Below are 26,800 nucleotides of genomic sequence, written 5' to 3'. Positions count from 1 at the left end.
TGACTAAACCTTCATTGTTTAAAAAAACTGAAGAAGTGAAAGAGAAAATTACTTAAATGCTTAAAAAAACAACAACAAAAAGACATACCTACTCCATGGATAGTGTTATAATCAATGTCTGTCCCACATACATAAGCCCCAAAGCGCGAACAAGCTACCAGAAGACTACCTGAGAAACAAAACAGAGTAAGAAAATGCTCATCACAAAATTAAAGAAATTAATACAAGTAATCTCTGGATTATGTCTGACTGTAGATCTTTATTTCTGCTTGACAGTTTAAAAGTATGGCCTATAAGGATTTCCAGGCAACCAGAGAGAGTTCAACTAAATACTGACATCTGGCGCTGCAGATCTCTGTGCATGTTGGTGACAAACACACTTATGATAAAGCCCTGGCAACATCATGGCACGCTACAAAACTCACAATAAGCCTCGCTTTGGGGAAAGAGTGAGAAATGCAGAAACCATGCTGTTTCGAAAGCCAGCCATCCTTCATTTGACTGATGACACTCGAAAGTGGCACTTTTCAAAGTCAAAAGAAAGAGGGAGAAGTGGGCCAACTGAGATTGAAAAGTGAGAATTTCTGTGAGCCATCACCAAACGAAAAATGAGATAGAGAATCTACTCCTGGTTCGTGTTAGACACAAATAAGAAACAGAAGATGATGGCACATATCTTCAATCACCCAGACAAGCTGTCAGATGTGATTTCACTCAGAATGAGAAAGAAACACAAACACCTGCTTCAGTTTGGCCCAAAATTAAGCATCTAAACTGTTCTGATTCACAACATGCCAAACTGACTCATTTTGCAAGACTAAATGAATTAATTGCAGAATAAATTTATCTGACATCATAGACGTGTTGGATGAGAAACTTATAAACTGACTTAGCTGAATGACTTTTTATATTAAAACGGACTTTTTAATACTAGTTGTCGAAGAGCCACCAATATAATGTTCAAATAATTAAAACATTAACACAAATATAAGTAAATTGATAAAACCTAATACTATTAAAAATGAAAGTTTCAAAATGTTCTGTTCATCAACATAAATAAATAAATAAATCTGAAAATGCACTAAATATTAAGCAGCACAACTGTTTTCAGCATTAATAATAATTGAGCACCAAATCATCATATTAAAATGAATTCTGAAGAATTATGTGACACTGAAGACTGGAGTAATGTCTGCTGAAAATTCAACTTTGCATCACAGGAATAAATTATATTTACAAAAACCTAAATAATGAAAAGAGGTATTTTAATTTTGAATAATATTTACAATATTACTGTATTTTGAACAAATAAATGCAGCCTTGGTGAGCAGAAGAGACTTAAAAAAAATGAATATATTATAGACTCCATTCTATTATTAGTAATAGTAGTATATATGATGGCTTTTTTATAACAGCCTCAAATGTGGCTTATCCAATTAGATGTTAATGTCTGAATTTATGTCACGAGACATAAATGGCTGTATTTCAAAGACTTCTATGGACACAGATATTTCATCACCTGTTCCAACAAATGGATCATAAACCAAATCATCAGCCTTTACTTTGGCATGATTGGCCATAAAGAAGGAGAGGCCAGCGTCCATACTAGTGTTCCCGATGAAATGTCTCTTCTTCACACTGTAAGAGCGAATTAATTCTCTCTGTCCATCTGCAATCTGAAGAGAAAACCAACCATTTAAAATGTAATAGTTGATACAGTATGTCACCTTATATTACAAGGACGTCATTCAGGTTTACTTTCTAAGTCACAAATCAAGCATTTTACAAATCCATTCAATAGTCATAAATGAAGCCTTGTAAAGACGATGGAAGAAATGTTCTGAATTGTTATAAGCATCTCACCCATCTGCCAAAATACATATGGAAAGGCTCCTCTGGGATGTCATAAGGATCAGAGCCATAATCCTCCAGCAAACAGAAAATATGTTCCGGATCCTTTAGATTGACTGTCCCTTTAAACGGCAAGAAGTCTAGAGCCTGTGGCAAAAATGCACTTTATATATACACACATGATTTTCACAGTCCATGACAGAAGATATTCAAAATGGCAATTAAAGCTGTTGCTAAATTAACTCCAATTATGAACTGTATGCCACAGAATCAGGTATTAAAAACGCACAAATATTTAAAATACAGCAGCATACTTACATCAATCTTTTCGATTCTGTCCTTAAACACTAACGTTTTGTTGAAAGTGTAGACATTGATCTTATAAGTAGAATTGTTTTGTAGATATGGAGCCTGTGAAAAATTAATACAAGATACAGTTTGATCAGAAATACTCTCTATAAATCAAATTGTACTTTATTAGGAGGGGGAACATGAACAAACCATTTTTTCTGCTGGATACTCCAACAACGACATCCTAAGCTCATCTGTTGTTGTTCCATGACCCCAAAGTTCAAAAGCAGACCTTGAAGTCAATATTAAACTTGATACAGCAATTAAATAATTATTACTGTTTTTTTTGTTTTTATCAAGACTCAATAAGATCTTTCATTTGTTAATGTAAATTAACAAACTTAAACTAAACATGTTTTAACAATATATAATAATACTTTAACATTCATAACATTGATCATTGTTAGTTCATGTTAATTAATGTGAATAAAAACCTTGTAAACTTAAGTAATAATGAAGAAACCCATGTTTTCACCCATGCAATATTCACACAATGGTCTTAAACCAATCATGGACTATTTTCAATATATTAACTTAGGCAGAGTCTTGATTGGTCAAAGGGTTTCATGATTTCACTTAATTAATGTCGCCATGTACATGCAATTAGATTAGTATTTATAGGTTTGTCATCCTTAGCATTCATTATACATGCAATGTAAGTAAAAAAAAAATACTACAACCTACTTTCCACAAACCGTTCTGGACATAACACTCCGTATATCATCTTCTGATAAGCCATTTAGTTGCCAAAAGGGAGACTTATGCGGAAAGAGTTAGAATTTTTAGAAAATAAATAACATAACAATTAACTTATGCCATGTGAAAAACTATTTGGTATAACCTTTTCGTTGAATGTTTCTGATGTATCAAATGGACGGTCCCTTAAAGACAGTAATGCTTTTATTTCCTGTAAACAATAATTCAAAGAGTGATATATGAATATCTACTAATTTAAATACTTTACTCTACAATAGTAAAATGAACTGCTCTCTAATCCAAAATACACTCTGACAGATTAATTCTAGCATTCTGACACGAAGGTCTGAGTGAACTGAAAGTTTACAGTTTGTACCGGTAATCTAAAATCGACATTATCATGTGCAAGATGAAGTAAATATTGTCTGCACGCCCGACCACAGTGGAGAGCCATGTTTTTGTGCTACATTCAAAATCATCCGATGTGTAAATTGTGCTCGTAACAACAGTTCCCCTGTGGCATCTCCGCACGTACTGTCAATTGCCTAAGCAAAAGTCTTGTAAAAGGATTAGACTTTTGTACTTTTCAACGCTTAACTACTGCAAGTCATGATGAGTAAAATTAAGTAAATCGTTTTTGTGACAATTGTTTGTGAAAGTCGAGTGATTTTTTTTCTTCTTATGACTTTATGTATACAGTTGTTTTTGAAAATGGAAAAGATTTAGTGTCACCTGATGATATCTTTTAATCTTATCTACACGCTCATTAAATTCTTAAGAAGACGAAATCTTCCCTATCATTGGTTAATCACCGCTTACAGTCACGTGTTTCTCGTGTTCTCATTGGTTGGTTTACACGTCAATCACTCTCACCAGAGGTCAGAAAATAATCTGCTGCTCAACTTGTAACGTATCCACTTCCACAGCATGACAACCATCCTCAAGAAGACAAACAAGGACGGTAAGGTTTTATTACAGCACACCTAACGTGTGATGCATGCATTTCGATGTCAAGTAAATCTTGTAAATTTGATTACATTGTTTAACTAAACTGTAAGATTGTCTTACTATACTATAATATTATACTGTGTTCTGTATATAGTTTAATTTATGGAATTGTCGTATGTGCTTCAATCTTAAAATTATTTCAGTTAGTTTGCAAAGCTCGTTTAGTTTTTCAATTATTTATTTATTTTGAATAGTTTTAGATTTATTTAACAATATTAGCTACTATGTCCTGGAATATTTGTCCTGGAATTTAAAATGAATTAGTACACTTGCTGTATGTGGTCTAAAATTGTTTTTTTAAAATAAATAAAATGTTGATATCATTATTTTATTTTTATATATTAATATATCAATATGATATAGTTTATCTTAAGTGCCCGGATTAGTATTGATTACATCAGGTCAGTCTTACTTGTAGACTTCATGAAGCTTTAAGTTATTTAAAGGCTGTACGACATGCAATCTTCTCACTCGCAGCCTGTGTTGTGCCAACAGTGAAGCATGCTGAAAACTAGAGGCCTCTTGTGAGCCCAAGGTCACCATGGAGACAGACGACGCACCTGCAGAGACCTGTACTATATCCGTCAAAGGTCTGACAGAGAACTGGCAGAAATGGTCCATCGACCACTGCGAGTATCAGAAAAACAATCCTTTCAGCAACGGCAAGGTGATTCCCCCACAGATCCAACGAGGACAGGAGGGCTACGGCAGGGCTTTAGAGGGGTCCAAAACGGAAGAGAGAGGAAAAGACGCCCACTCTCACATCAGCAGAGAGGTCACAGAGCTCTGCCAGGTCATATTGGAGAGCAGAGAGAGCGGAGACGATAGCAGGCCGGCTGTGCGGTTTGGGACGCTGTTTGAAAGATACGTCACCATTTCTAATAAACTAGTGGGAGTTCTGCTGCGAGCACGCAAGCAAGGACTGGTGCACTTTGAAGGAGAAATGTTGTGGCAGGGGAGAGATGATGGAGTGATCATCACCTTGTTAGAGTGATTTACAGCAGTAATGGACACCATGTACCTGCCTGCCTGCCTGTCTGTCCAACATTGCTTTCTAGACATCCAGTTTACTTGCACACATGGGTTAGAAGTCAGTTTAAATGTAGCAAACTGGTATAATCTGTTGGTGAAGAGTGTCATTTCTGTTCCACCAAACAGAATTGGAAAAATAATGAATTTTAATTAGGATTTGAAAACAATCTTGCATGTCACTGTACAATCAAATTGCTAGCCCCGCCCATCTCATACCATTGGTTAAGTCAATTTTGCTGTGGAGGCTGCTATAACCGGAGCAATAAAGCTCATTTTTCACAAGGTTCTCCTGGGAAAAAAAAACATCTTAAACCAGCCTGAAAATGTCTCCCAGACTGGTCTATTTACTGGTTTTAGAGGTGTTTTGCACACTCTTCAGCTTGTCAAGTTGAGAGACCAGCTTAGATTGCTTTAAATAAATATTTCACCTAAACATTTTAATTCACTGAACATTTACTCACCCTTTAGGCCATCCAAGATGAAGAGGAGTTTGTTTCTTCACTGGAACCGATTTAGAGAAATGTAGCATTGCATCACTTGCTCATTAATGAATCCTTTGCAGTGAATGGGTGCCGTCAGAATGAGCTTTTCATTGATAGACTAGAGACATGTTGATTACTCGTGGATCATTGTGATATTTTTATCAGCTTTTTAGACTATCATTTTGACGGCACCCATTCACTGCTGAGGTTCCACTGGTGAGCAAGGGATGTAACGCTAATAGCTTGAGGGTGAGTAAACTTACAAATTTGGGTGAAGAATTCCTTTAAGCATGTTTTTACTATTGAAACCTTTCAAAAAGGTTATATAATATTTGGAATTAAGTCCAAATATTTTATATTATAGTTTCTGCCATAATGACAGCACAGGAACACTTTTGCTGTTGCTTCGAATTTATATATATATATATATATATATATATATATATATATATATATATATATATATATATTTATATATATATATATATTTATAATGATGGTGTGATTTGTTTTTGAAGCACAAAAACTATTAAAAAGTAGACAAAACACATGCATGTTATTATTTATTTTCTTTGCATGCTTAATGCATATCATAACAGTGCAATTACGACCTTACATCACTTAATAATGAAATACATCTGACACATTATAGTGCAATCTATGTCATGGCATAAACATAGTTAAATCTTTTCACTTCGTATCATATTAAGGAAGAAAAACAGAACTGTTCTTGAAATATCATTGCAATACAGATACATAATAAAAAACACTGTAATATTCGGATGCCAAAATCATTTAGCTATAGATATGACCTACAGTATTTTTCAGACTATAAATCGCATTTATTTAGAACCAAGAACCAAGAGAAAACATTACCGTCTACAGCCGCGAGAGGGCGCTCTATGCTGCTCAGTATAGACTACAGGAGCGCTGAGCAGCATAGAGCGCCCTCTCGCGGCTGTAGACGGTAATATTTTCTCTTGGTTCATTTCTCTTAGTTCATTTCTCTTGGTTCATGAGTCGCAGGACCAGCCAAACTATGAAAAAAAAGTGTGACTTATAGTCCAGAAAATACGGTATTCGTGTGAGGTCAAAGGTTAAAGCTAATTATTGAGATTCATTACCTTTTTTAGCTCACTCATATTCAAAATGTGTTTTGTCACAGCTCTGTATCCTTAAAATCATATTACTTCAGTAATACTGGAAGAATACCAATTGTTCTCTTGAAAAGTTTAATGATTCTGTCAAATGTATAAATATTTTGCATTACTATTCGTCTTGCTTTTTCCCCTAAAGCAACTGAAAAATAACTGCAGTTTCGTAGCTTCAAATTTCATTAGCCTGTCTGGCTGACGATATAGCTAAAAGTAAACATTGTATTATTAGTATTATAACCCTGAGGCAAACGTCTGTGACTTTTTGTCATCACAAACAAATTGACTTGGACTGTTATTATTAGTACTGTTGCTCTGGTCATCTCAAACATTACCGTGTTTTGAGTTCCTCTAACTTCCTGTACATTTAGCTCATAGAGTTCAGCCTTTGAAGTAGCTGGTCCGCCTGCAAAATGAAGATATACAAGGGTTAGCAATACATTTGCACACTCCAGAGCAAGGGTAAGTCAAAAATCCAATGATATAAAATGAAAAGAAAATATGATATAGTAGTAGAATTGGTTAGACTGCAGCATTTCTCCACAAAGATCCATTTGAGCAGTCAAAAACAAAAAGGTATTCATTCTCCTGCCACTGTAGCTTGTTTAAGATTTTATACAATTTGCTTGTTCCAATAACATGACAAAGGGAATCATTCAACAGATGCAAGAAACCGCAACATCTTGCTACGCTCAGATAACGTCTTGTTTGTCTTTGCGACAATAACCTGCTCCAAGGGAATGTGATTATTAGTTTTAGTGGATGTTATTTGAACTAAACTATATAAATAGTGGATTGTATTGTGGGTGGTTTCTTTTGATTGCTTACCTTAATGAACCAATATGAGTTTAACCGGTAGACCATGCGGGACATGAAGCCCATCTGACTGACAGGTGCAAGAACATGGAGATGCAAATGTGTGACAGAACAGAATGGAGGCCATTGGAACCCAAACCTCAGAAAGTCAATCAATATGCGACACGTCAAAACATAATTCATGTTGTTTTATATGCTCAATAAATAAAGACCTGGTTTTCATATAAGTGGCAGATGTTTTCCATTACCTAACATCATTTAAATCAGTCACATTGTTTTTCTGAAGTATCTCTTTCCCAGTTTCCACCAACTTCTCGACTAAAAACCACAAAAATAGAATTTGGACAAATGACTGCTTTGTAAAGCATACGATGTGTAACTAAGACGTCTGGCTTTTTGTACGTGTTAAATCTGACTCATCATTTCAGATTGTTATTGTAGAAAGGCTCCAGAGCAGCTACTGTCAGATATGGCTAAACATTTACACCAGTCTCGAATAACTCACAGCATGTTTACCTAATGGTACATGCTCTTTGCCAAGAGATTTACAATTTCCCACATGTTTTCTTGGTACAACCAGATAGTGATGGGGAGCTTTGGGGTGTATATCTCTGAAACAGGAGACGGTTTCATCCTGAAAAATAGTTTGTTTTTTTCAGTTAAAGCTGCAGTAGGTAAATTTTGTAAAAATATATATTTTTTACATATTTGTTAAACCTGTCATTATGTCCTGACAGTAGAATATGAGACAGATAATCTGTGAAAAAATCAAGCTCCTCTGGCTCCTCCCAGTGGTCCTATTGCCATTTGCAGAAATTCATCCGCTCCTGGTAAGAAACAACCAATCAGAGCTGCGGTCCGTAACTTTGTTTGTGTTCAAAATGTAGAAAAATGTATATAATAAGCGAGTACAACATGAATCCATTTTCCAAACCGTGTTTTTAGCTTGTCCTGAATCACTAGGGTGCACCTATAATAAGTGTTTATATTAGATAAAATCTAAAATCTAAAATATCTATTTTAGATTGTTTCGGGGATACCGCGGCGGAGTAACCCAGTACCTTTGTGATTCTTCATAGACATAAACAGAGAGAAGTAGTTCTGGCTACGATGTTCTTCCGCAAGACGCAAGCAGTTCTGTTTATTAACCGCTAGAGCGTCAATAGTTCCCTACCGCAGCTTTAATATCAAACATAATAATAATAAAAATACTTAATTGAGTTAATACTTGTGCTTTTACACCAGGGATAGGCAACTCCGGTCCTGGAGGGCCACTATCCTGCAGAGTTTATCTCCAACCCTAATTAAACACACCTGAACAAGGCAACCAGTGTTTTCGGGATTACTAGATAGATACAGGCAGGTGAGTTTTTATGAGGGCTGAAGCTAAACTCTGCAGGACAGTGGTCCTCCAGGACAGCAGCCTATCCCTGTTTTACACTGTGCTTCACTTAATAATTTTTATTTAGTTTTTTTCTAATTTGTCATAATTTTTTTTTTACTATTTATGATGTTTAAAAAATGTGATTAAATACACTGCAAACTGTGCAATGATTAATGAGACTTAATATGTTATTGTTCCTAAACAAAACAAAAATATAATAATGTTAAAATACATAAACCTTTATTTCTTAGTTTCTTCATTATGACGATGGCCGAACAAATATTCCATTACTTTTTTATTTCAGCAAAATTTTGCTTCGATAAAATTACATTTTAAGTTTGATGACATTTTGCAAAAAAAAAAAAAAAAACGATTTCATGATTCATGTATTGGGATCTTTAGACTCATCACAATTCGCGCATTTGCATGAGTTTATGAAATCATAAATAAAACACTGACAGCAAACTCACGTCAAGCAGAAGCTCAGTTCGCATTTCTCCCTTCACGATTTAACAGAAAATATTTTTTTTTTTGTCCTGTTCATCATCGATCTAATTCGTTGTACCGATCTCAGGTGTCGGTGCGTTTAAGGCGGCTACCATCTTCAAAACGTGATCATCATCACGAGCAGCACGAGCGTCATCATTTCAACATATAAGTCCTCTCAGGGCTTTTTAAAGTCAACCAAACCCAAATATGATGATCCCTTTGTGAACAACCCTTGATGAAACGAAACAGCTGTTACATATCTTAATGTATAAAGCGCTAAAAACGTGCTGAAAGAAAGAAAATATTTATAAATAAATAAAACAAATCCACTTAATGACAGGCATGTTTTTCTTTTTTTTCAGGATACCCCCATTTAAACAAATCTTTAAAGTGCATGAGACTGGTGCTAACTTTAGTTTTCCAAATCATAATAATCAAATATGGTTTTAATGATAATTAAAATATGAAATTGTAATGCTAACTGCTGGTAATTTGATCAGTTTATCACGAAAGTGGTGACCATTCAATCCCTACTTGTAACTCAAACTGTTAATAAACTTGACAACCACCCCTCATAAATCTTTAGTGACTCTTAGTGGGCGTCGCGACCCCTGGGTTGGGAACCTCTGCTTGTATTCAATTCCTGTTTAAATTTAATTAGTTGAGAAATTAATAATTTTCTTTATTTACTGCCTAAGTCTAAGGAATAGTATTCAAGCAGCCACTGCAGTAGATTTTAAGCAAAGCCTCCCTACAGAATAACTCAGACAGCACTCCCGACTGGTTAAAGGTTACTAATCAAGAGAGGCAGAAAGGATAAGTGAGTGAAAACACATTGTTAAACTGCTCTGTTTAGCAGGTCAACCGAGCAATTAATCCTGAGCACTCCAATATGTCAGGATGCCACATTTGCCGCCTTAATGTATGCAAATGATGTCATTAAAATGCATGTTCATGTTTAGTCTCTAAATTAAGAGCTCATTTGCACTCCCAACAATCCAGAGATTCATTATTACAAATTACAAAAATAATAATGACCCAAGACATCAAATTTACTCTCTTTGTACACCCTCCCCCATTTATGTTATGAATGTGAAAATAATTCATGTGACAATCAGCAATTTGCAGCCATTGTATTCGAGGTTGTCAGCTGGCCAAAGCTATTATGGTATCTCTTGTTCTGCAGCTCCATATGATAAATAATATGCCAGAGCATGACTGTATGCAATTACAGTCTGCTGTGGTGTGTAGGAATGCAAAGGATTGCAAAAAAAAAAAAAAAAAAAAGAGAGAGAGAGATAGAGAGAGACTGGTGAATGTGGGACATAGAAGATGACCGTGATGTGAATGGAAAATATAAACGCCTTTAATAATAACTGGGAAAATACAAAGTTAAGTACTGGCAACAAACAACAGATCTTATGCGTTTCTAAATGATTCATGACCAAAATATCAACTCCAGCACTGAGGAAGTCGATGTTTTGTCCTGAAGAGGTTGTCGAATTATTCATGAGGCATCGGCTTTGTAAATAGATCCTGTTGATTAAAATGGAGGAAGTTGGGGGTGGCAACAACTGCAACTCATGAATCTATGGAGAGAGAGAAAGAGAGAGAGGGAGCTACATGAAGGGAAAATATTCCGCTTTTTCAATCATGTTCTGCCCTACTTTCAACTTCCTATTTCATTCCATACATCCCGCTGAGATGTTTGCCATTGCCACTGGTCACCATCACACATGGCTTTATGAATCTGAAATCAGCCTGTGTATCTTTATGAAATTAAATGGCTAAGCCTTTACAAACAGCATGGTTGACAGGTTAAGATGCACTTTGAGAGAAATATAATCTGCCTTTTTTTTTTTTTTTACTTTTTACCTCTGATCATTTCTGTTTTTAGGCATATTTAAAGTCAATGTGGATTGATGTTTTCTTCCATAATGTGACACTGCAAACAGGAGTGAAATAAGATGTTCAACAAGATATAAAGCAAATGGGATTTTTTTAAAACAATGTAAAGTTGATTAAATAAAAATAAAGACTTTTATAATGTTATAAAATGTTACTAAAGGCTGCTGAAAATTCAGCTCTGCCATCACAGGAATAAAGTTCGTTTTAAGATAGAAAATTGCAATTTTTAATAAGTAATTGTACAATATTTCATTATGTTAGCTACTGTTATTGATGAATGCAGCCTTGGTGAGCATATTATATTGACAATTCCACTACAAGTAAACAGGGTCATATTTTATTTCAAGCTTAATTTCAGCTCTCATTATTTTTGTAATTCCAAAACCCCCAAAATCTTAAAAATCAACTCAAATATTTTCATACTTTTATTTCTTGTTTTTCCTCTCCTTTATTCTAGTGGTGCTATTAGTCAATTAGTGTCATCAAGATGTAATTTTCCTGTGGCTCTAGAGTGAGTCACTTTGCATTTGCAGCTAAAGTGATTGGCATGAAAACATGTTTTTTGCAAAACTGGAACCCCAAGAACAAAGATGGTAGAATCACCTATATCCAGGTGATCATGCATCTGTCGAACATAATTCTAACATGATTTTCTTCAGGTATTATTTTGATTGCACCAAGTTGTTTTTAATTGATTTACCAAATTTACATATAGCTTATATACTGTAATGCTGTAAGACCTAGGGTTGAGTTAGGTAATTATTCCCACAGTCTACCAGCAGGAGGCAGTGTTATTACATCGTTCTGCACAACCTTTGAAGCGCGAACATGGTTTTACTCTCAGCTGTTTCATCGTGTGTGTTTTTTTCTTTTCAACCATCTGCACTTCTAATTTTCTTCGTCAAGCATGCATGTCAGATAAACCATGGTACATGTACTGTAACAGACCTACAGCTGAAGTAAAAACATGCATTAAAGCAGCAGCAGCTCATTGTGGAAATAGATATTAACACATAAGCTGTATTGACAAATTTGAAATGAATTCACTGTTGATGGTACATTGTTGCAACTATTCTCATCAGCGTCTGGTTTTACCCAGACATACAGACATATCATGGAAATGTTAACTAAAGAGAGCAGGTACCGTGAACCTCAGTGTTTACTCAGCTGTCTGTCACTCTCTACACTGTAAAAAAAAACTGTAATTTTACGGAATTTTACTGTTTTATTTTACAGTTTTTTCCACGTAATTTTGAAATACAGTTTAAAATTGTAAAATTACAGAAAGAGACTGTAAATTTACATATCTTATGTAAAATCACATGAAAAACATGTCAATGTGCATAACGTCCCAAAAATATTTTTGAAGATTTATTTCACATAATGCGCTATATTTATATGTAGTATGTGCAGTATGTGTGTGTGTGTGTGTACGTGTGTGTGTGGCATTAATAATATAATGCCATATTTTTTAATAGATTAAAAATATAAATAACAACTGTACAAAAGTTAACGTTCATTATTATTATTATTATTATTATTACTATTGATATAATATGTTGTATATGTAGCCTACATTGCGTGTTTGCATAAAAGAGCAGGTTAATCCTTTTTTGAACAGGTTTGTTGAAAAATCCTTCTCGAAAGAATCGTATTTCCAAAGTACTGTCAACTGACCACATCTTCTTCCGCTTGTCAAAATAGTTCTGCTCAGTTTGGTGTTTTATTACGGATTTATTCTCATAGTACCGTTTCATAATTTGATATAATAATATAATAATATGCTGATATTAAAATAAAAAAAATAAAAAATGTAATATTCGAACTGAAGGAATTCCCGCCCTAGCGCAAGGACACATTCTCCTCCAAGCACGCAGTGGAGCTGCTGCGCGCGCAGAAGGAATAACTCGACCTTCAGTTTCACGGTCAATCTTCAATCTGAGGCGAAAATAAGCAGGTAAAGTTCATGTTTTCTCATTTTGGTCATTACTAAATGCTATTTCTACTATATATGAGTTCTAAAATTTAGAATGTTTACCTTTTTGAATCGTTAAACCAGTATTTCAAACTTCGGCGCTGACCAGTGCCGTTAGTCGTTAAGTGTGGGTAACGTTAACTTCTAATGTTATTTTGTCCCTGAGGGAAAAACAGGCTTACTTTAAGGAAAGTCGTTAGCTGGTTGTCTACGATACTGTTATTAAATATTATTATCATTTGTGGTTTAAGAACTCATAAATTTAACAGTTAGCTCAGTTAATGTTAAGTTCGAATATGTAGATGTTGCCAACTTTACCGAACTTCGACGCATAATGCAGTGTTTTTAATCAGTTTTGATATACATAATAGTAGGCGTCGTCTAAAAGCAAAAAAAAAAAAAAAAATCATATTTTTCGAGGCGAGATTGGATGAAAATTCTGAATTTAGAAACAGACTCATTAGGACCAGCGCTTAAAGTGACGCGCGATTTGAAACGTTATGTTCGTCTGCATTTCTCCCTCTTCAAGCACTGGTTATTACGCTTGTATAATGAAATTCACTTAACTACTTTAATTTGTCTGCATGTTTTACTCTTTTACTTCCAGATATAGTCTTATTGAGGGTCTGAAATATCGTTACAGTCAGTATTTAATCACTTTTTAATAAATTATTTCTGTTGGTTACCCTTTATATCTGTCTATCGGTTAAGCAAATATTTAAAATATTAAAAGTGTTTCAAAAAGCTGGTGAAACCATTGACCAGTTAAAATTGTGAATGAAAAAACAATGTCTGCAGTGTGTCATCTGAGAATTCATATAACCTTGTAATCTTGTAATCTACGCCTAGGGAAAAAAGTTTCACAACTTCTGTTTTAATCACCCTTCTATAATTAAAGACTGTTATAGCTTATAGGGATTATTGATAGACTCACTGATAGGGATGAACAGGTGGCGCAGATAAGGTTCAGAACCAGATATAAAACATTTATCAATATATTTCTTTGTATTTTTGTAGATTTCCTTAAAATTTCACATTTACATGCTTTTTTTCTCCTTACAGATAAGTTCAGTGAGTGCTAAAACCATGGTCAACATGAAAGGGTGAGTTGCAAAATGCAAAGATGTTCACATATTACACTTGTAATAGTTGTGGTGTTTATGGTTTATGAACTTTATGTTTTCTGTTCACCCAGTCATAGTTAACGACCACATCACCATCTTCTGCAACGCTCTGATGTTTGCTTCATACAACTGCTTGAACATTTCATACCCAGGAAACCAAGGAGAAACGCAAGAGATTGTGCAAAGGTAAAAACACACACTCATACACTCACTCTCACACATATCACACTCACACGTGTGTTCTCACACACACTCACACTTTTTCAACACACACTGAATTACGCATCCTTACATACACTCACTCTAACACACACACTCTCACACACAGTCACACACGCACCCACACACAGTCACACATGCCTACTCACACACACAGACACTCACATACACGCAGTCACACACACACATCCTCACACTCACATACACATTCTCTCACATGCATTCTCACACACACACTCAATGTCACATATGCATCCTCACACTCTCACATATACACACGGTCACACACACATCCTCAAACTGACACACTCTCACATACACACACTCACAAATGCATCTTCACACTCGCACACTCACGTCCACATTTGCACACATGCATCCTCACACACACACACACACACACACACACACTCACTCTCTCAAATGCATCCTCACACTTACATACTCTCAGATACACACACTCTCAGAAACGTTTCCTCACTCATACACACACTCTCACACGCATCATCACACACACAGTTTCACATACTCTAACAAATGCATCCTTACACTCACACACTCTCACACACGCATCCTCACACACACTCTCACACACATTCTAATACAAACATCCACACACTCTAACATAGACAGTTACACATGCAACCTCACACACATTCTCTCTCTCACACACACACACTCTCACACGCATCTTCACACACAGTTATACACTTTCACATATTCTTACAAATGCATCCTTACACTCACACACTCTCACACACGCATCCTCTCACACACACTTCCTTATACAAACATCCAAACATTCTCACATAGACAGTCACACACACTCTCACACACACTAACATACTCTCACACGCATCCCCACACAACCTTCTAGGGCTGCATAATTAATCACATGCGTTTTTCAGGCGTGTCTCGTCATTAAAGTCGGTCCTGTGATTAGTAGTAAATATCCATCACCTGTTTTCAAATTAAGCAACATTTAATAAACAGAGCTGTAGTTCACTGACAAGCTATGCAGTATCCTGTTCATAATCTAATGCGATTCATCTGCAAATGCATCTGACAACTGCATGTGGTTAATTGTGCAGCCCTACATGCATCCTCACACTCTCATCCTCACACAACACACTCTCTTACATTGTCACAACCTTCTTAGTCTGCCTCACACACAACTACCTCTCACATACTTCTTCACAACATCCACCACAAGCATGCCCTTTACAAGTTCTTATTGTTCTGCTTTTATTTTAAATATATTCACAGCATATGGTACAGTCCATGTTTTATTACTAAATATGTTTTTTTTACTCAACAGATTCCTTTTTAAGATGAACCCCGAGAAGGGATCGAAAGTGGAGAAGACCACATCGAGAAAGAAATCAGCAGTCAGTCCAAAGGTTCTTTCACTGATTAACAAGATTGCGGACTTTGAAAGGATGGAGTAAAACTTGGAGTGTCAGATCTTCCTACATTGCCTAGCAGAAATTCTTGACAGTGTCAAAGACTTAAAATACTTGCTGATTATTTGCTTTCATGGTTGATTTTTTTTTTTTTTAATGCATCATCTGTTGTCAAGATGAATTAATCTGTTCACAGGTGGTTCAGTTTTAAGGACAAATTAATTCTTATTTTTTATTTGTTTACCAATTTGCTATATTGTTGCAGTTTTGAACAATTCTTTTGTGTGTTGTTGCAGTTATTAAATATATATATATATATATATATATATATATATATATATATACTGTTGCAGTTATGAAAAAAACTGAATTGTATGTGGTTGCAGTTGTGATCTAATTTAAACTTTTGGGCTTATTTTTTTATTGGAATATTGTTGCAGTTTAGCTATAATCTCTATACTGGTATATTGTTGCAGTTTTGTACAAAGAATATTAGTAAATTGCAGTCCTGAACAAACTATTTGTATATTCTTGCAGATTGGTCAATAAATTATTAAAACACATTTTTGCACTTACGGCTGATTATTTGAATTAAAGCAGTGTTCAAACTTTATGATAATTTAATGGTTTTTTTCTTATTAACTTTCCACAATATTTATGTAAAACATCTTATCAAACATTAAAAGCTGAAGAAAATACAGAAAATATGTAAAATTACAGCAAAAAACTGTATTTTTGAATTACGGAAAATTACTGTTACTTAATGTGCACGTTATTTAACGGTAATTTTCCGGCACCCCAGCTGCCGGAATTTTACCGTTTTTTTACGGGATTTTTTTTTACAGTGTAGACATTCTCTCCTTCACTCTTGTACCTGTCTGCACAGTCCGTTTACTGTGGGTTTGCAATGCACCTGGTGTTCATTTCCCTCTCTTTTTTCCCCTGAATTAGGGCCTTCACAGTTTGTAGTTTTGGTGCAATTTAAACAAACCAGAGCGATTTCTCTGTTACTGCAGTTCATTTGTATAAGTGGGAACGCTTCCATGCAAACTTGGTGTGACAAACAGAGTTTTTTACACTGTTAAAGAGTCGGATTCCGGACCTTCCGGTTTGTCACAAGTTTCGGAAAGTTTTTTTCGAGTATGGCTCTGTGTGACGTTAAATGGAGCGGAATTTCCTTATATGGGTCCTGAGGCACTTCTGCCGGAAGAGCGCACGCTCCTGTATAGCACAGCACTGAGAGCACAACAGACATTCAGAGCTATTCACTGATCAGAGTGAGAGCGTCGCGAAAAGTCACAAAAGAAAGTGTGTTTTTGGTTGCCAGGGCAAGACAACCCTGCACAGATTACAAAAAAAAAAAAAAAAAACAGCATTAAGGGACCAGTGGATGGAGTTTATTTTTACAGAGCATCAACGGAGTTGTGCAATTGTTTTTGTTTGTTCCCTGCATTTCGAAGATGCTTGTTTTAAAAACAAGGCCCAGTTTGACGACGGATTTGCGTATCGTTTATTTCTTAAGGATGATGCAATCCCAATGAAAAAGGGTCACGATCGTGTGTTGGAACTGCAGTCGGTGAGTAAAAACTGCTTCAAATATCTCTGCCTTCTTGTTAGTGCGTCCCCTCCCATACCGGAGACCCGGGTTCGAGCGCACGTGATTCTTTAGCTCCGCCCACACGTCACGCCTCCAGCCGGTCGTGTTTTTCCGGGAAAAATCGGTACAGACTATCTTTCTCTTATGAATATAATAAAACTAAAGACTTTTTGGAGTTATGAAGGATGCAGTACTACTCTATAGGTACTCAAGATTAACAGGATATTGAGTAAAAACGAGCATTTCACCCCCCCCCCCCCTTTAATGATATATATATATATAGGAGAACTTTACAAACATCCCCCCAAAAATAAAAAAATAAAATTCTATGTGCTGGGCTAAATGCACTTTATAACATCGTAAAGCTTATCAAATGTATAAAGGAGTCAAAATAACTGCAGGAACTCCTTCATTGCACGCATGGAGATCTGCTGCAATGAGATGGCTGTTTGAACGCAAGATATTCTTCAGCATTGTGTCCATTTAGGGTTGCAACCTGTGACATTATACACTGTTTTTGGTTTGTTTGGTCCGTATTGCATTCATGTCTGTGCCAGAGTTAATTTAAAAGCTTTTTCAGGGGTCCCAGTCCACTTGCTTGGTGCACTTCAAAGCTTGGATGGAAGCATTTATACTTACTCAAATGAACCAGACAGGGGAAATCGCCCCAGTGCTTGATTTAATTGAACCAAATATGATAAGTGTGAACACAACCTCAAATACATTTACAATATGGACCAATTGTGTGTGTGTGTGAGGAGTCAGGAGTGATTGTGTTTGTGAGGGGTCAGGAGTGACTGTGTGTGTGTGAGGGGTCAGGAGTGATAGTGTGTGTGTGAGGGGTCAGGAGTGACTGTGTGTGTGTGAGGGGTCAGGAGTGATTGTGTGTGTGAGGGGTCAGGAGGGACATCTAAACAAAGACATCTAATCAAACCAAAAACTGGACGTGTCAAAAGAATCGAGCCCAAAAGTGACAGAATGTTCAAGCATATCAAGTTCTTCTCGTCAAAGAGGCCATGTTGGCTATTAAAGTTCAGTACAGGCATGAAGCCACCGTCTCATTACAAGCAGATCCCTTTATGTGCAACAGAGGCATTCCTGCTACTGTTTCGACTCCTTTATATCTTTTATATGCAATTTGTGAGTTTTCAAATGGCAAAAATGTCACACATACAATGGGCGCATTTATTGAAAACAGCAGTTTGGATGTTCGGTAAGTTTGCAAAATATATGTCATAATATATAAGCTGTCCAATCATGTTGTGGCTTTATTCTAATGCCTTTTGTTTTGGATGTGTGACCTAGTCTGGACCAAAAGAACCAAAAGAACGAACTACAACTGTAAACACACCCTTAGTCATTGCTCTCTTTTGATTGGTTGATTGCCACTCACATTTGCCAAGTAATGTTGACTGACAGCTGCTGATACCCATGACATTTTAGGATGCCGTCTGTCTATCACAAAGTATGGGTTATAAATGTGTTTGACTGCCACAGGTATAAATTATGCAGGAAAAGTAAATCCTCATCTCAACTGTAGTAATGCTATATTACTACATGCTATATACAGTGCTATATATTTATTCTCTACTCTAATAACCTAAAAAACAAAAGCATTTTGCTTGCAGAACAGTGTATCCAATGGTAGGGGATAAACCCTGTGGTTTGCCTAATAGAATTTAAATATAGCCATTCATAAGGTATGGATTTCAGTCACATAGCCAGATATCAACCTTACTTATCATGCATGACTGTATTTTCATTCGCAAAGGGCAATCTATCATAGAATGACAGGAGATTGACAGAATACAACTTTTCTGTGCAGACAGACACAGTTGAGTTCCTATAGCACAAAGAAGAGAGTGAACACAAAATCCTTAAAATTTAAATCCTTAAAAAGTATTTTCATATATATATAATTTCATTATAGCACCAAACAGAATGCATGCATATTATTGACCTGCAGTTATTCCAACACTGTTTCGATGAGAGAAAATAATTGTTACTCTTTCCCAGTTGTATTAGGTCTTATGAAATACGAGCACTATACAAGAAAGAAATTTCTGCATTCATTGTACATAAAGCCATTGTTACCTAAATTCATGAATGATATAAATTTCTTCTGCTAAAACATTTCAATGCAATACAACTGAAAATGTACATTTGCCGCTTTGAACCCAGATGCCTTAAAATTACAACCTGCAGTGATGAGAGTTTATTATGAGTTTCAACCACTTCAAATTTAATTACAGATGTAGAAAACTGTGAAACTTGAGTAGAAAGGGTAGAAATTGTGACAAATGAAATGGATGCAGACAAAAATGTTTTGTGAGAAATATCCAGGATTCAGGATGATACATAGTCATATTGTGCCTCACAAACATAATCTTAAATGAAAATAAATTGAACACATATGCACTTCTTATGTCTGCTGTATGAAGACAGATGAGCATGTTTACATGCAAAGCAGTTTGGTCAATAACTTCTGGTTATGCTAAGTTCACATGCTGTGGAACAGCACCAAGAGTGATGTAGGACGCACAGAGTACTGCTTCTTTTCACACTGTTCAAGGTTATCACACATCACACTGAAATTCTCACAATTTCTATCAAAGTGAATCCGCTTGAAATAGACCTGGAGCATTTTTACAGTAGGGCTAACTGTGTCAGACCTGCATAAGACATCTAAAATAATGATAAAGTGGCAGTTGGTTTATTGTAATGGTAATATTACAAGTTACATCATTAGTTATATATATGTGTGTGTGGATTTTTTAGATTAATAAAAAGTTCAAAAGAACACCATTTATTTGAAACAAAATTCTTTTGTATTATGTATGTTTTTATTGTCAAATTTAATTGATATTATATGTCTCCATGCTGAATAGAGGTATTAATTTAAAATAATAGTATAGCTAGACATTAATTATAGCAAAAAAAAAAAAGCTTTCCTCCCTCTGTCTTTCTGTTTTTGACCTGTAAAATCAGCTAATGGCTCTAGCAGTTGTGTCTGCACAGGATGGCTGTGAAAACACCTTAATTGTTATAATAACAAGAAACCTTGAGGAAATCAAAGGCTTGCTTGAAGACCATTCATGCTTTTTTGTATTACACTTTCACCGCAAATAATCAAAAACTGACATGTTGTGTCGGAACAGGCAGAGCCGGAGGAAGTCGTATGTCTTGACTGCTAATTGCTGCAGAGGGCTGTCAGTGGTCTGTATGATCGTTATTGGTGCTCTGGGCTGAAGGCTGTGTACTGCTCCTGTGGGCCGGGGCATTCCATCCTCTTGCTTTGTTTTTGCTGAACCAATTAGCGAATGTGATAACATCTGGTGCAAGAGGACAATGCGACTCCGTTCACATCCCCTAAGTGAGTGTCTCTCCCTGAAGCGGTGAGGGCTTGAGCAGGCATGCTGGGAAACTGGAGAAGGAACAGCATATGGCCCCAGCTACTCTGATACAGCTGAATGACTTTCTCTTTTGCTCGCACACTCTCACTCGCTCTCTTTACCCGCGCACACACACTTCACAGAAACGCACACAGCCTGACTAAACAGGATTACTGGGATATTTGAGAAGGGCATGGAGTGATGATGGAGGATAGCAAAGATCCGATTGAAATGCTACATAGTTAACGGAAAAAAAATGCTCTGTACGGTATTTAACTGAGCTCTCAGTGAGGATGGAAATAAAACAGGCTGATAAGCATGTTCTTATGAAAAATTAAAAAAGGTAATTGTGACTTTATATCTCAAAATTCTGAGTTTATATCTCTCAACTCAGAATTGCAAGACAGAAAGACAGATTTATTTTAGATTTAGGTTTTATTTTAGAATTAAGAAATGCAAACTTAGAATTCTGAGGAAAAAGTCAGAATTTTGAGATATGAACTTTAAGATATCTTTTATAAATTTTTTTCTTTCTTTCTTTTTACAGAATTCTGAGCGAGAAAGACTAAATTGTGAGACAAAAAGTCACAATTTAATTCCACGGAAGAGACTGGATTGTAAGACTTCCATTATTGCGCTAAGGGGAAAATTGCTAGGAGGAATGTAATGGTTTCATCACTGGTTCTGATTCTGAATTAATCAGCGATTTGAATAAATCAATTGAGTGAACAATTCAATCACAGTAACTTTTGTTTCTGAATCAGTGCATTTGAACAAATCGGATGAATTAATATTTTCTAGACAGTCACTTGTGACCACCTACTGGTGTATCAATGTAAAAAAAAGTATTTGAGAAAAATATTCACATTGCAAATGGATACAAGTGGCCCAGTGCTGTTTTTTTTTTTTTTTTTAATTTAAGTACTGTTTAACTGCTGTAGGCCCTGTAATGTTGCATATCTTATCTATTTATTGATTTTTGGAAACCTCCTCTACTATTACAAATAACTTGTAGTGATCAGTGCTTATCATAGCAAATTCTTAAAAAGAAAAAAAAAGTAATTTGTGTAATTATAGCATAGAGAGGCTTTGTCCTGATTAGACCTTAGGCTCTCTTCCTACAGACTCACAGCCTATCTTTTCTCTGTTATCAATTTGTCAGGGCAGAATGATGTTATACATGCACAGTGAGAACATTTTTAGGAGAACATTATCATATAGATGGCTTCAGAGCTAATAAGTATGAACTAAAATCCACAAAACTTCGAGCCTCATGTTAGCTAAGCAATGCTGTAATCTAAAAGAAAAAGGTAAAATCTAAGATCGTTATAAACTATTTAACATGTTTTTTTGTCATTGCATACTTTCCAATCCTTACATTGTAAAATTAAATGTAGAATAAAGATTAAATATGTGTGGCCAAATATTTGACGGTTCTACGTTCTGAAGCACTGAGGCAGTAATATCATGCATTTTAGATTCATAATATAATCTCCCACACATTCATGTTCTGAATTTTTATCCACGCATTGCCATACCATACTAATGCCTCATGGGATTGTCAGCCATTTATTATCTCCTAGATTTCACACTGACTGGGCTTTCCCCAGGAAATGATCCAGCGGTGCAGTGAAATGCTGAAAGAAGTGAAAGCTGATTAGGCTGCAAAACACCAAAAATAATTTGTATGTAATGTAAAGGAAAGGTGGTGGCGGTTCATAAGAACACTTCCTGAACTGTACAGCTAAAATGCAGAATCTCTGCAGGGCGGATGAAGGTCACATTCTCTCAAACCTACGCCGCACAATCACTTCTCTACTAAATGCAAAAAAAAATAGTGCGCTTGACTTCGGCAGACCATCTGACCATATGGCCATTTTCATCATGTATCATTGCTCATTAAAAGAGTCGTCATTAGGCACCGGCGCTCAGGCTTTATGCAGCTGCCCACACCTGATTCTCTCATCTCAAATCAGCTGCATAACCAGTCTGATGTTTAGTCAGGCCCCGATGTGCTACTGCAACCAACCAACCACACACACACACACACACACACACACTCACACAGTCACGCTGAACTGGGATCAGTTGCTGCACTAAGCGCTCGGATAACAGCTAAATTAGAATCAAACTTAGTGCAAAACATGCCAATGCAGCAAAATATGAGATAATAATGATTGGTACCTGAAGTTCAGAGGTTAAACCCTCAAGAAGTTCGATCAAGGAATGATCATCAACATGCTCTTGATGCTTAACCTCTGGTTTCTCCTGTAATGTGCATACTGTAAGATGATTTTACATAGCAGTGATGCTTTTTAACTAAAAGCAGGGTTATTGCTATTCTGGGTTGTTGCTAGGTGGTTGATAAGGCATTTCTATGTGGTTTCTAAGGGATTGCTAGTCTGTCTGGGTGTTTGGGTCATTTTAAGTGGTTGATAGGCATTATGGTTAGTTACTAGGGCATTGCTATGTGGCAGTTTACTGTCCCAAGTCAGTTCTTCCTGTCTAAAACTGAGCATGGTGAATAATCGCTTCAGTGTCTCATCAAATGCCTGGCTGATGCTCATCATACAGTAGTTAATAGTGAGCACGGATTGTGATTCACTAAGACAGTGGATTTAGGCTAGCTGCTTCTTGAAATGTATTTTCCTCGGTCATCTGATGCGGTCCCATAGAGAGATGCAACATGGGGCCAAACCTAAAGCTAATCTCAAGAATGTATCACATGTCACAGCTTTGCTTGTTTAGTCTCGTCCATCTCCAGCTCACGTTGCTGAACTTGAGGCGTTCTCTGCATCCCACACACTGCCCAAGAGCCTCAGACGGAGAGCAAAAGCTGACATACGGTGCATTTAATGTCTTCAGCACCAGAGCCTTGTCCCAGATGGCTGCTGGAGTATTGTTTGATTTTCCTTGTCATCAGAATGTTAACACGCATCAGTCTCACCCGACTCTTGGCATCGAATGAAGCCTGAAAGTGGAGTTTCCCATCCATATACCAAACCATTATAACAGACTGACAGTGTGTGGTGTTAATAGTTGTACTGTCTCACCTGGTCTTTTTCAAGTTTTACATGTCTCTTATGCTTACTAAGGCTGCACTTATTTGTTCAAAAATACAGTAAAACAGTAATATTGTGAACTGTTATTACAATTTTAACATTTAACATTTTTCTATTTTAATACATTGTAAAATGTAATTAATTCCTGTGATACCAAAGCTGAATTTTCAGCAGCCATTGCTTCAGCAATCATTCTTATGTGCTGATCTGATGCTGAAAATCATTTGTTATTTATATAAATGTTGCAAACAGTTGTGCTGCTTAATATTTAAAAGTGAAGTGACATTCAGCCAAGCATGGTGACCCATACTCAGAATTCGTGCTCTGCATTTAACCCATCTGAAGTGCACACACACACACACACACACGCACACACACACACACACACACACACACACACACACACACACACACACACACACACGCACACACACACTCACACACACACACTCTAACCATTAGGCCACAACTTCCCACTGTGATACATTCATATAAATGTCTATACTGACAATTCAATGCATCCTTGCTTATTGTTTATATATTTATGGATCAAAGAATTTCCTGTCGGTTTGTCTGCTTAACATATGCATGGGGAAACCTTCAAATGATCTTTCTACCATGTCTAGACCCTGAAGGTGTGAAGACAGTGCTTCATTATTCATCTTGAGCAAACTCTCTGTAGGTGCATAGGCAATGTTCATAAAATGCTAGCAATTACCCTTCATACATGCGATGCATTATGCTTATCCTAAGCTTACTGCAGAATCGCCATGACAACAAAGTAGTGCAACATGTAAATGTTGTGATCGAAGAGAGTCCAGTTATCCCACGTTTTTCCATAAATTACCAAGAAAGCATCAGCACCCTTCAGTAAGTTCATTAATCAAGGACTCACTAATCAGCTACGAGAAGTAATGAGGTAAATTAAGCAAAACATGCAGAGTGGCTGGGATTTTCTCCAAAGCAGTTTGAGAATCAGTGCTGAAACACTGAATGGCTTATTATAAACATCTTCAAAATCTTTAACAGAGCTCTTCCCCACCCTGAGCCTCTCAGACTACAATGACGTGGTGTGTTATCTAATTGTCTCAGGGACTTGTCTTCGCAGTACCTTCAGGTTTGTGATTGAGCTGAGGGCCCTGGTATTCTTTAATGAAGACTAATGAGGGAAACGATAGCTGTTGGCTGCTAAGAGGAGGTAGATTTTGGGCTGGAGCCTGAAGCCGAGGCTGGTCTGTGTCTGCCCGTAGTGTGCTGTTTTCTGGCAGCATCCATACAACATAACTCAAGACATGTGTTGTTATCTGTTGAGGAGAAATGTTTAACGAAGATCTCTACAATCATGTGGTGATGCTCTGATTAAATCTCAGCTGTAGCCTTTATGACCATCATCAAGTGGATATCTGCAGAAAATACAAATGCTAAGAATTATGGGCTATTTTCCAAATGTAAAATCAACTTTTACCAAGGTAATCTTAGGATGCAATGTGCATTTTAAAGAAGACAGACTTATAAGGTCACCTGCAGAACTTCTGTATATACCTAAAATATATTAAAATCAATTTCACCCAGAATTTTTTATTTACTCCAAGGTGTAGACAATGCTGTCAGAATTAGACTTCAAACAGTTGTTAAAACATCACAATATCCACAACTAATTCACAAAACTCTTCTGAACCCTCCCACCAGTCGGCAGCTTTCACTATTACTGTCATGCAAACAGTATGGCTATAAAGACTATACAAACTGATGCCATTTTATATTAATTTTGGAAATGATGGGTGCCTGCTGAAGGTAAGAACCACTACATCTTCTCACAAAGCTTTGATTTAACCCAGATGAATGCAAATGATTGTAGAACCTGAAAGGCTTAAATTCTCATGCAGCCTACACATGTGTGAACAAACACAAATACACACCTTGACAAGCATGCAGAGGGAAATTTCTTAAAAAGTTAATTGCCATTTAATAGGCTATATTTGAGAAATGAAACCCAAACAATAATTAATAAATTTCTCTCTCTCTCTTTATAATACATCACATCATGCTGAATGACACTCCACATTCTCATAACCCAACTCATAACTCAACTCATAACCCCTGAAATGCATGGCTGATTCATATAATAGATTTTAAAGGAGTCTGGCCTCTTTGGGCATTTTAAAATGTTTGGTAAGTCATCAACACATTTTCTTAATGAGTGGCCAGAAATACACTCAATAAATTAACATTCAGTGATTCTTCTAAGGTAATTCTGAGGGTGTGTGTTAAAATGGTATAGGAATGGTTTACCCTAAAATGAAAATTTGCTGAAAATTTATTTAACCCCCAGGCCATCCAGCTTGTTTCTTCATCTAAACAGATTTGAAGAAATGTAGCTTTATATCACTCACCAATGGATCCTCTGAAAGTGAATGGGTGCCGTCAGAATGAGAGTCCAAACAGCTGATAAAAACATCACAATAATCCATAAGCAATCCACACAATCCAGTCCATCGATGAATGTCTTATGAAGTTAAAATGTTTATAATAAACAAAATTCACCAAGACATTTTAAACTACACTATGGTTGCATAAAAGGTTTAGAATAGTCTATCCAATGTTTTTTTGTTTTTTTTTTAGACTGGCCATATTTTGTTTAAATTCAGTTACATTAAATCTAGTTGCTATTTGGTCAAACGCATACTTAAAGGTACAGGTTGTAGGACCTGCCACGAGAGGGTGCACTACCAAAACAATAACAAACGCCTGGTTTGATGACTCTGAGAAGGAGTGTGGGATGATGGGAATTGTGGTCTTCTACCCAACCGCTGACGGCCATCAATCAGATGGAAAGATAAGTCATGGATTTAACGGA

General features: G+C 36.3%; 2 protein-coding genes and 1 pseudogene across 2 annotated transcripts; 1 reads left to right on the top strand and 2 right to left on the bottom strand.

Moving 5' to 3' along the window:
* Positions 1 to 88: 88 nt before the first annotated feature.
* On the bottom strand, positions 89 to 3,354 carry LOC113074035 (tRNA (guanine(10)-N2)-methyltransferase homolog; the record flags this gene model as incomplete). The annotated part of the gene is made up of 8 exons (XM_026246747.1): positions 3,275 to 3,354; positions 3,044 to 3,109; positions 2,887 to 2,960; positions 2,353 to 2,434; positions 2,170 to 2,262; positions 1,864 to 1,998; positions 1,520 to 1,676; positions 89 to 169 (listed from the first exon to the last, which is right to left on the bottom strand). Coding segments are annotated over exons 1-8 (766 nt in total), but the record flags the coding sequence as incomplete, so codon positions are not given.
* Positions 3,355 to 3,781: 427 nt separating this feature from the next.
* LOC113074037 (actin-binding Rho-activating protein-like) lies at positions 3,782 to 5,400 on the top strand. Its single transcript, XM_026246748.1, has 2 exons — positions 3,782 to 3,859; positions 4,402 to 5,400. Exon 2 carries the CDS (start codon positions 4,448 to 4,450, stop codon positions 4,898 to 4,900), a length of 453 nt encoding a protein of 150 aa, XP_026102533.1. The 5' UTR covers positions 3,782 to 3,859; positions 4,402 to 4,447; the 3' UTR covers positions 4,901 to 5,400.
* Positions 5,401 to 6,562: 1,162 nt separating this feature from the next.
* LOC113074036 (histidine triad nucleotide-binding protein 3-like) lies at positions 6,563 to 9,417 on the bottom strand (annotated as a pseudogene).
* Between the last annotated feature and the right edge of the window lie 17,383 nt (positions 9,418 to 26,800).

This window comes from Carassius auratus, unplaced genomic scaffold (genome assembly GCF_003368295.1).
Source record: "Carassius auratus strain Wakin unplaced genomic scaffold, ASM336829v1 scaf_tig00013487, whole genome shotgun sequence".
Classification (NCBI taxonomy): Eukaryota; Metazoa; Chordata; class Actinopteri; order Cypriniformes; family Cyprinidae; genus Carassius; species Carassius auratus.
Note: the sequence above shows the minus strand (reverse complement) of the source record. Positions and strands in the feature narration are given on the sequence as shown.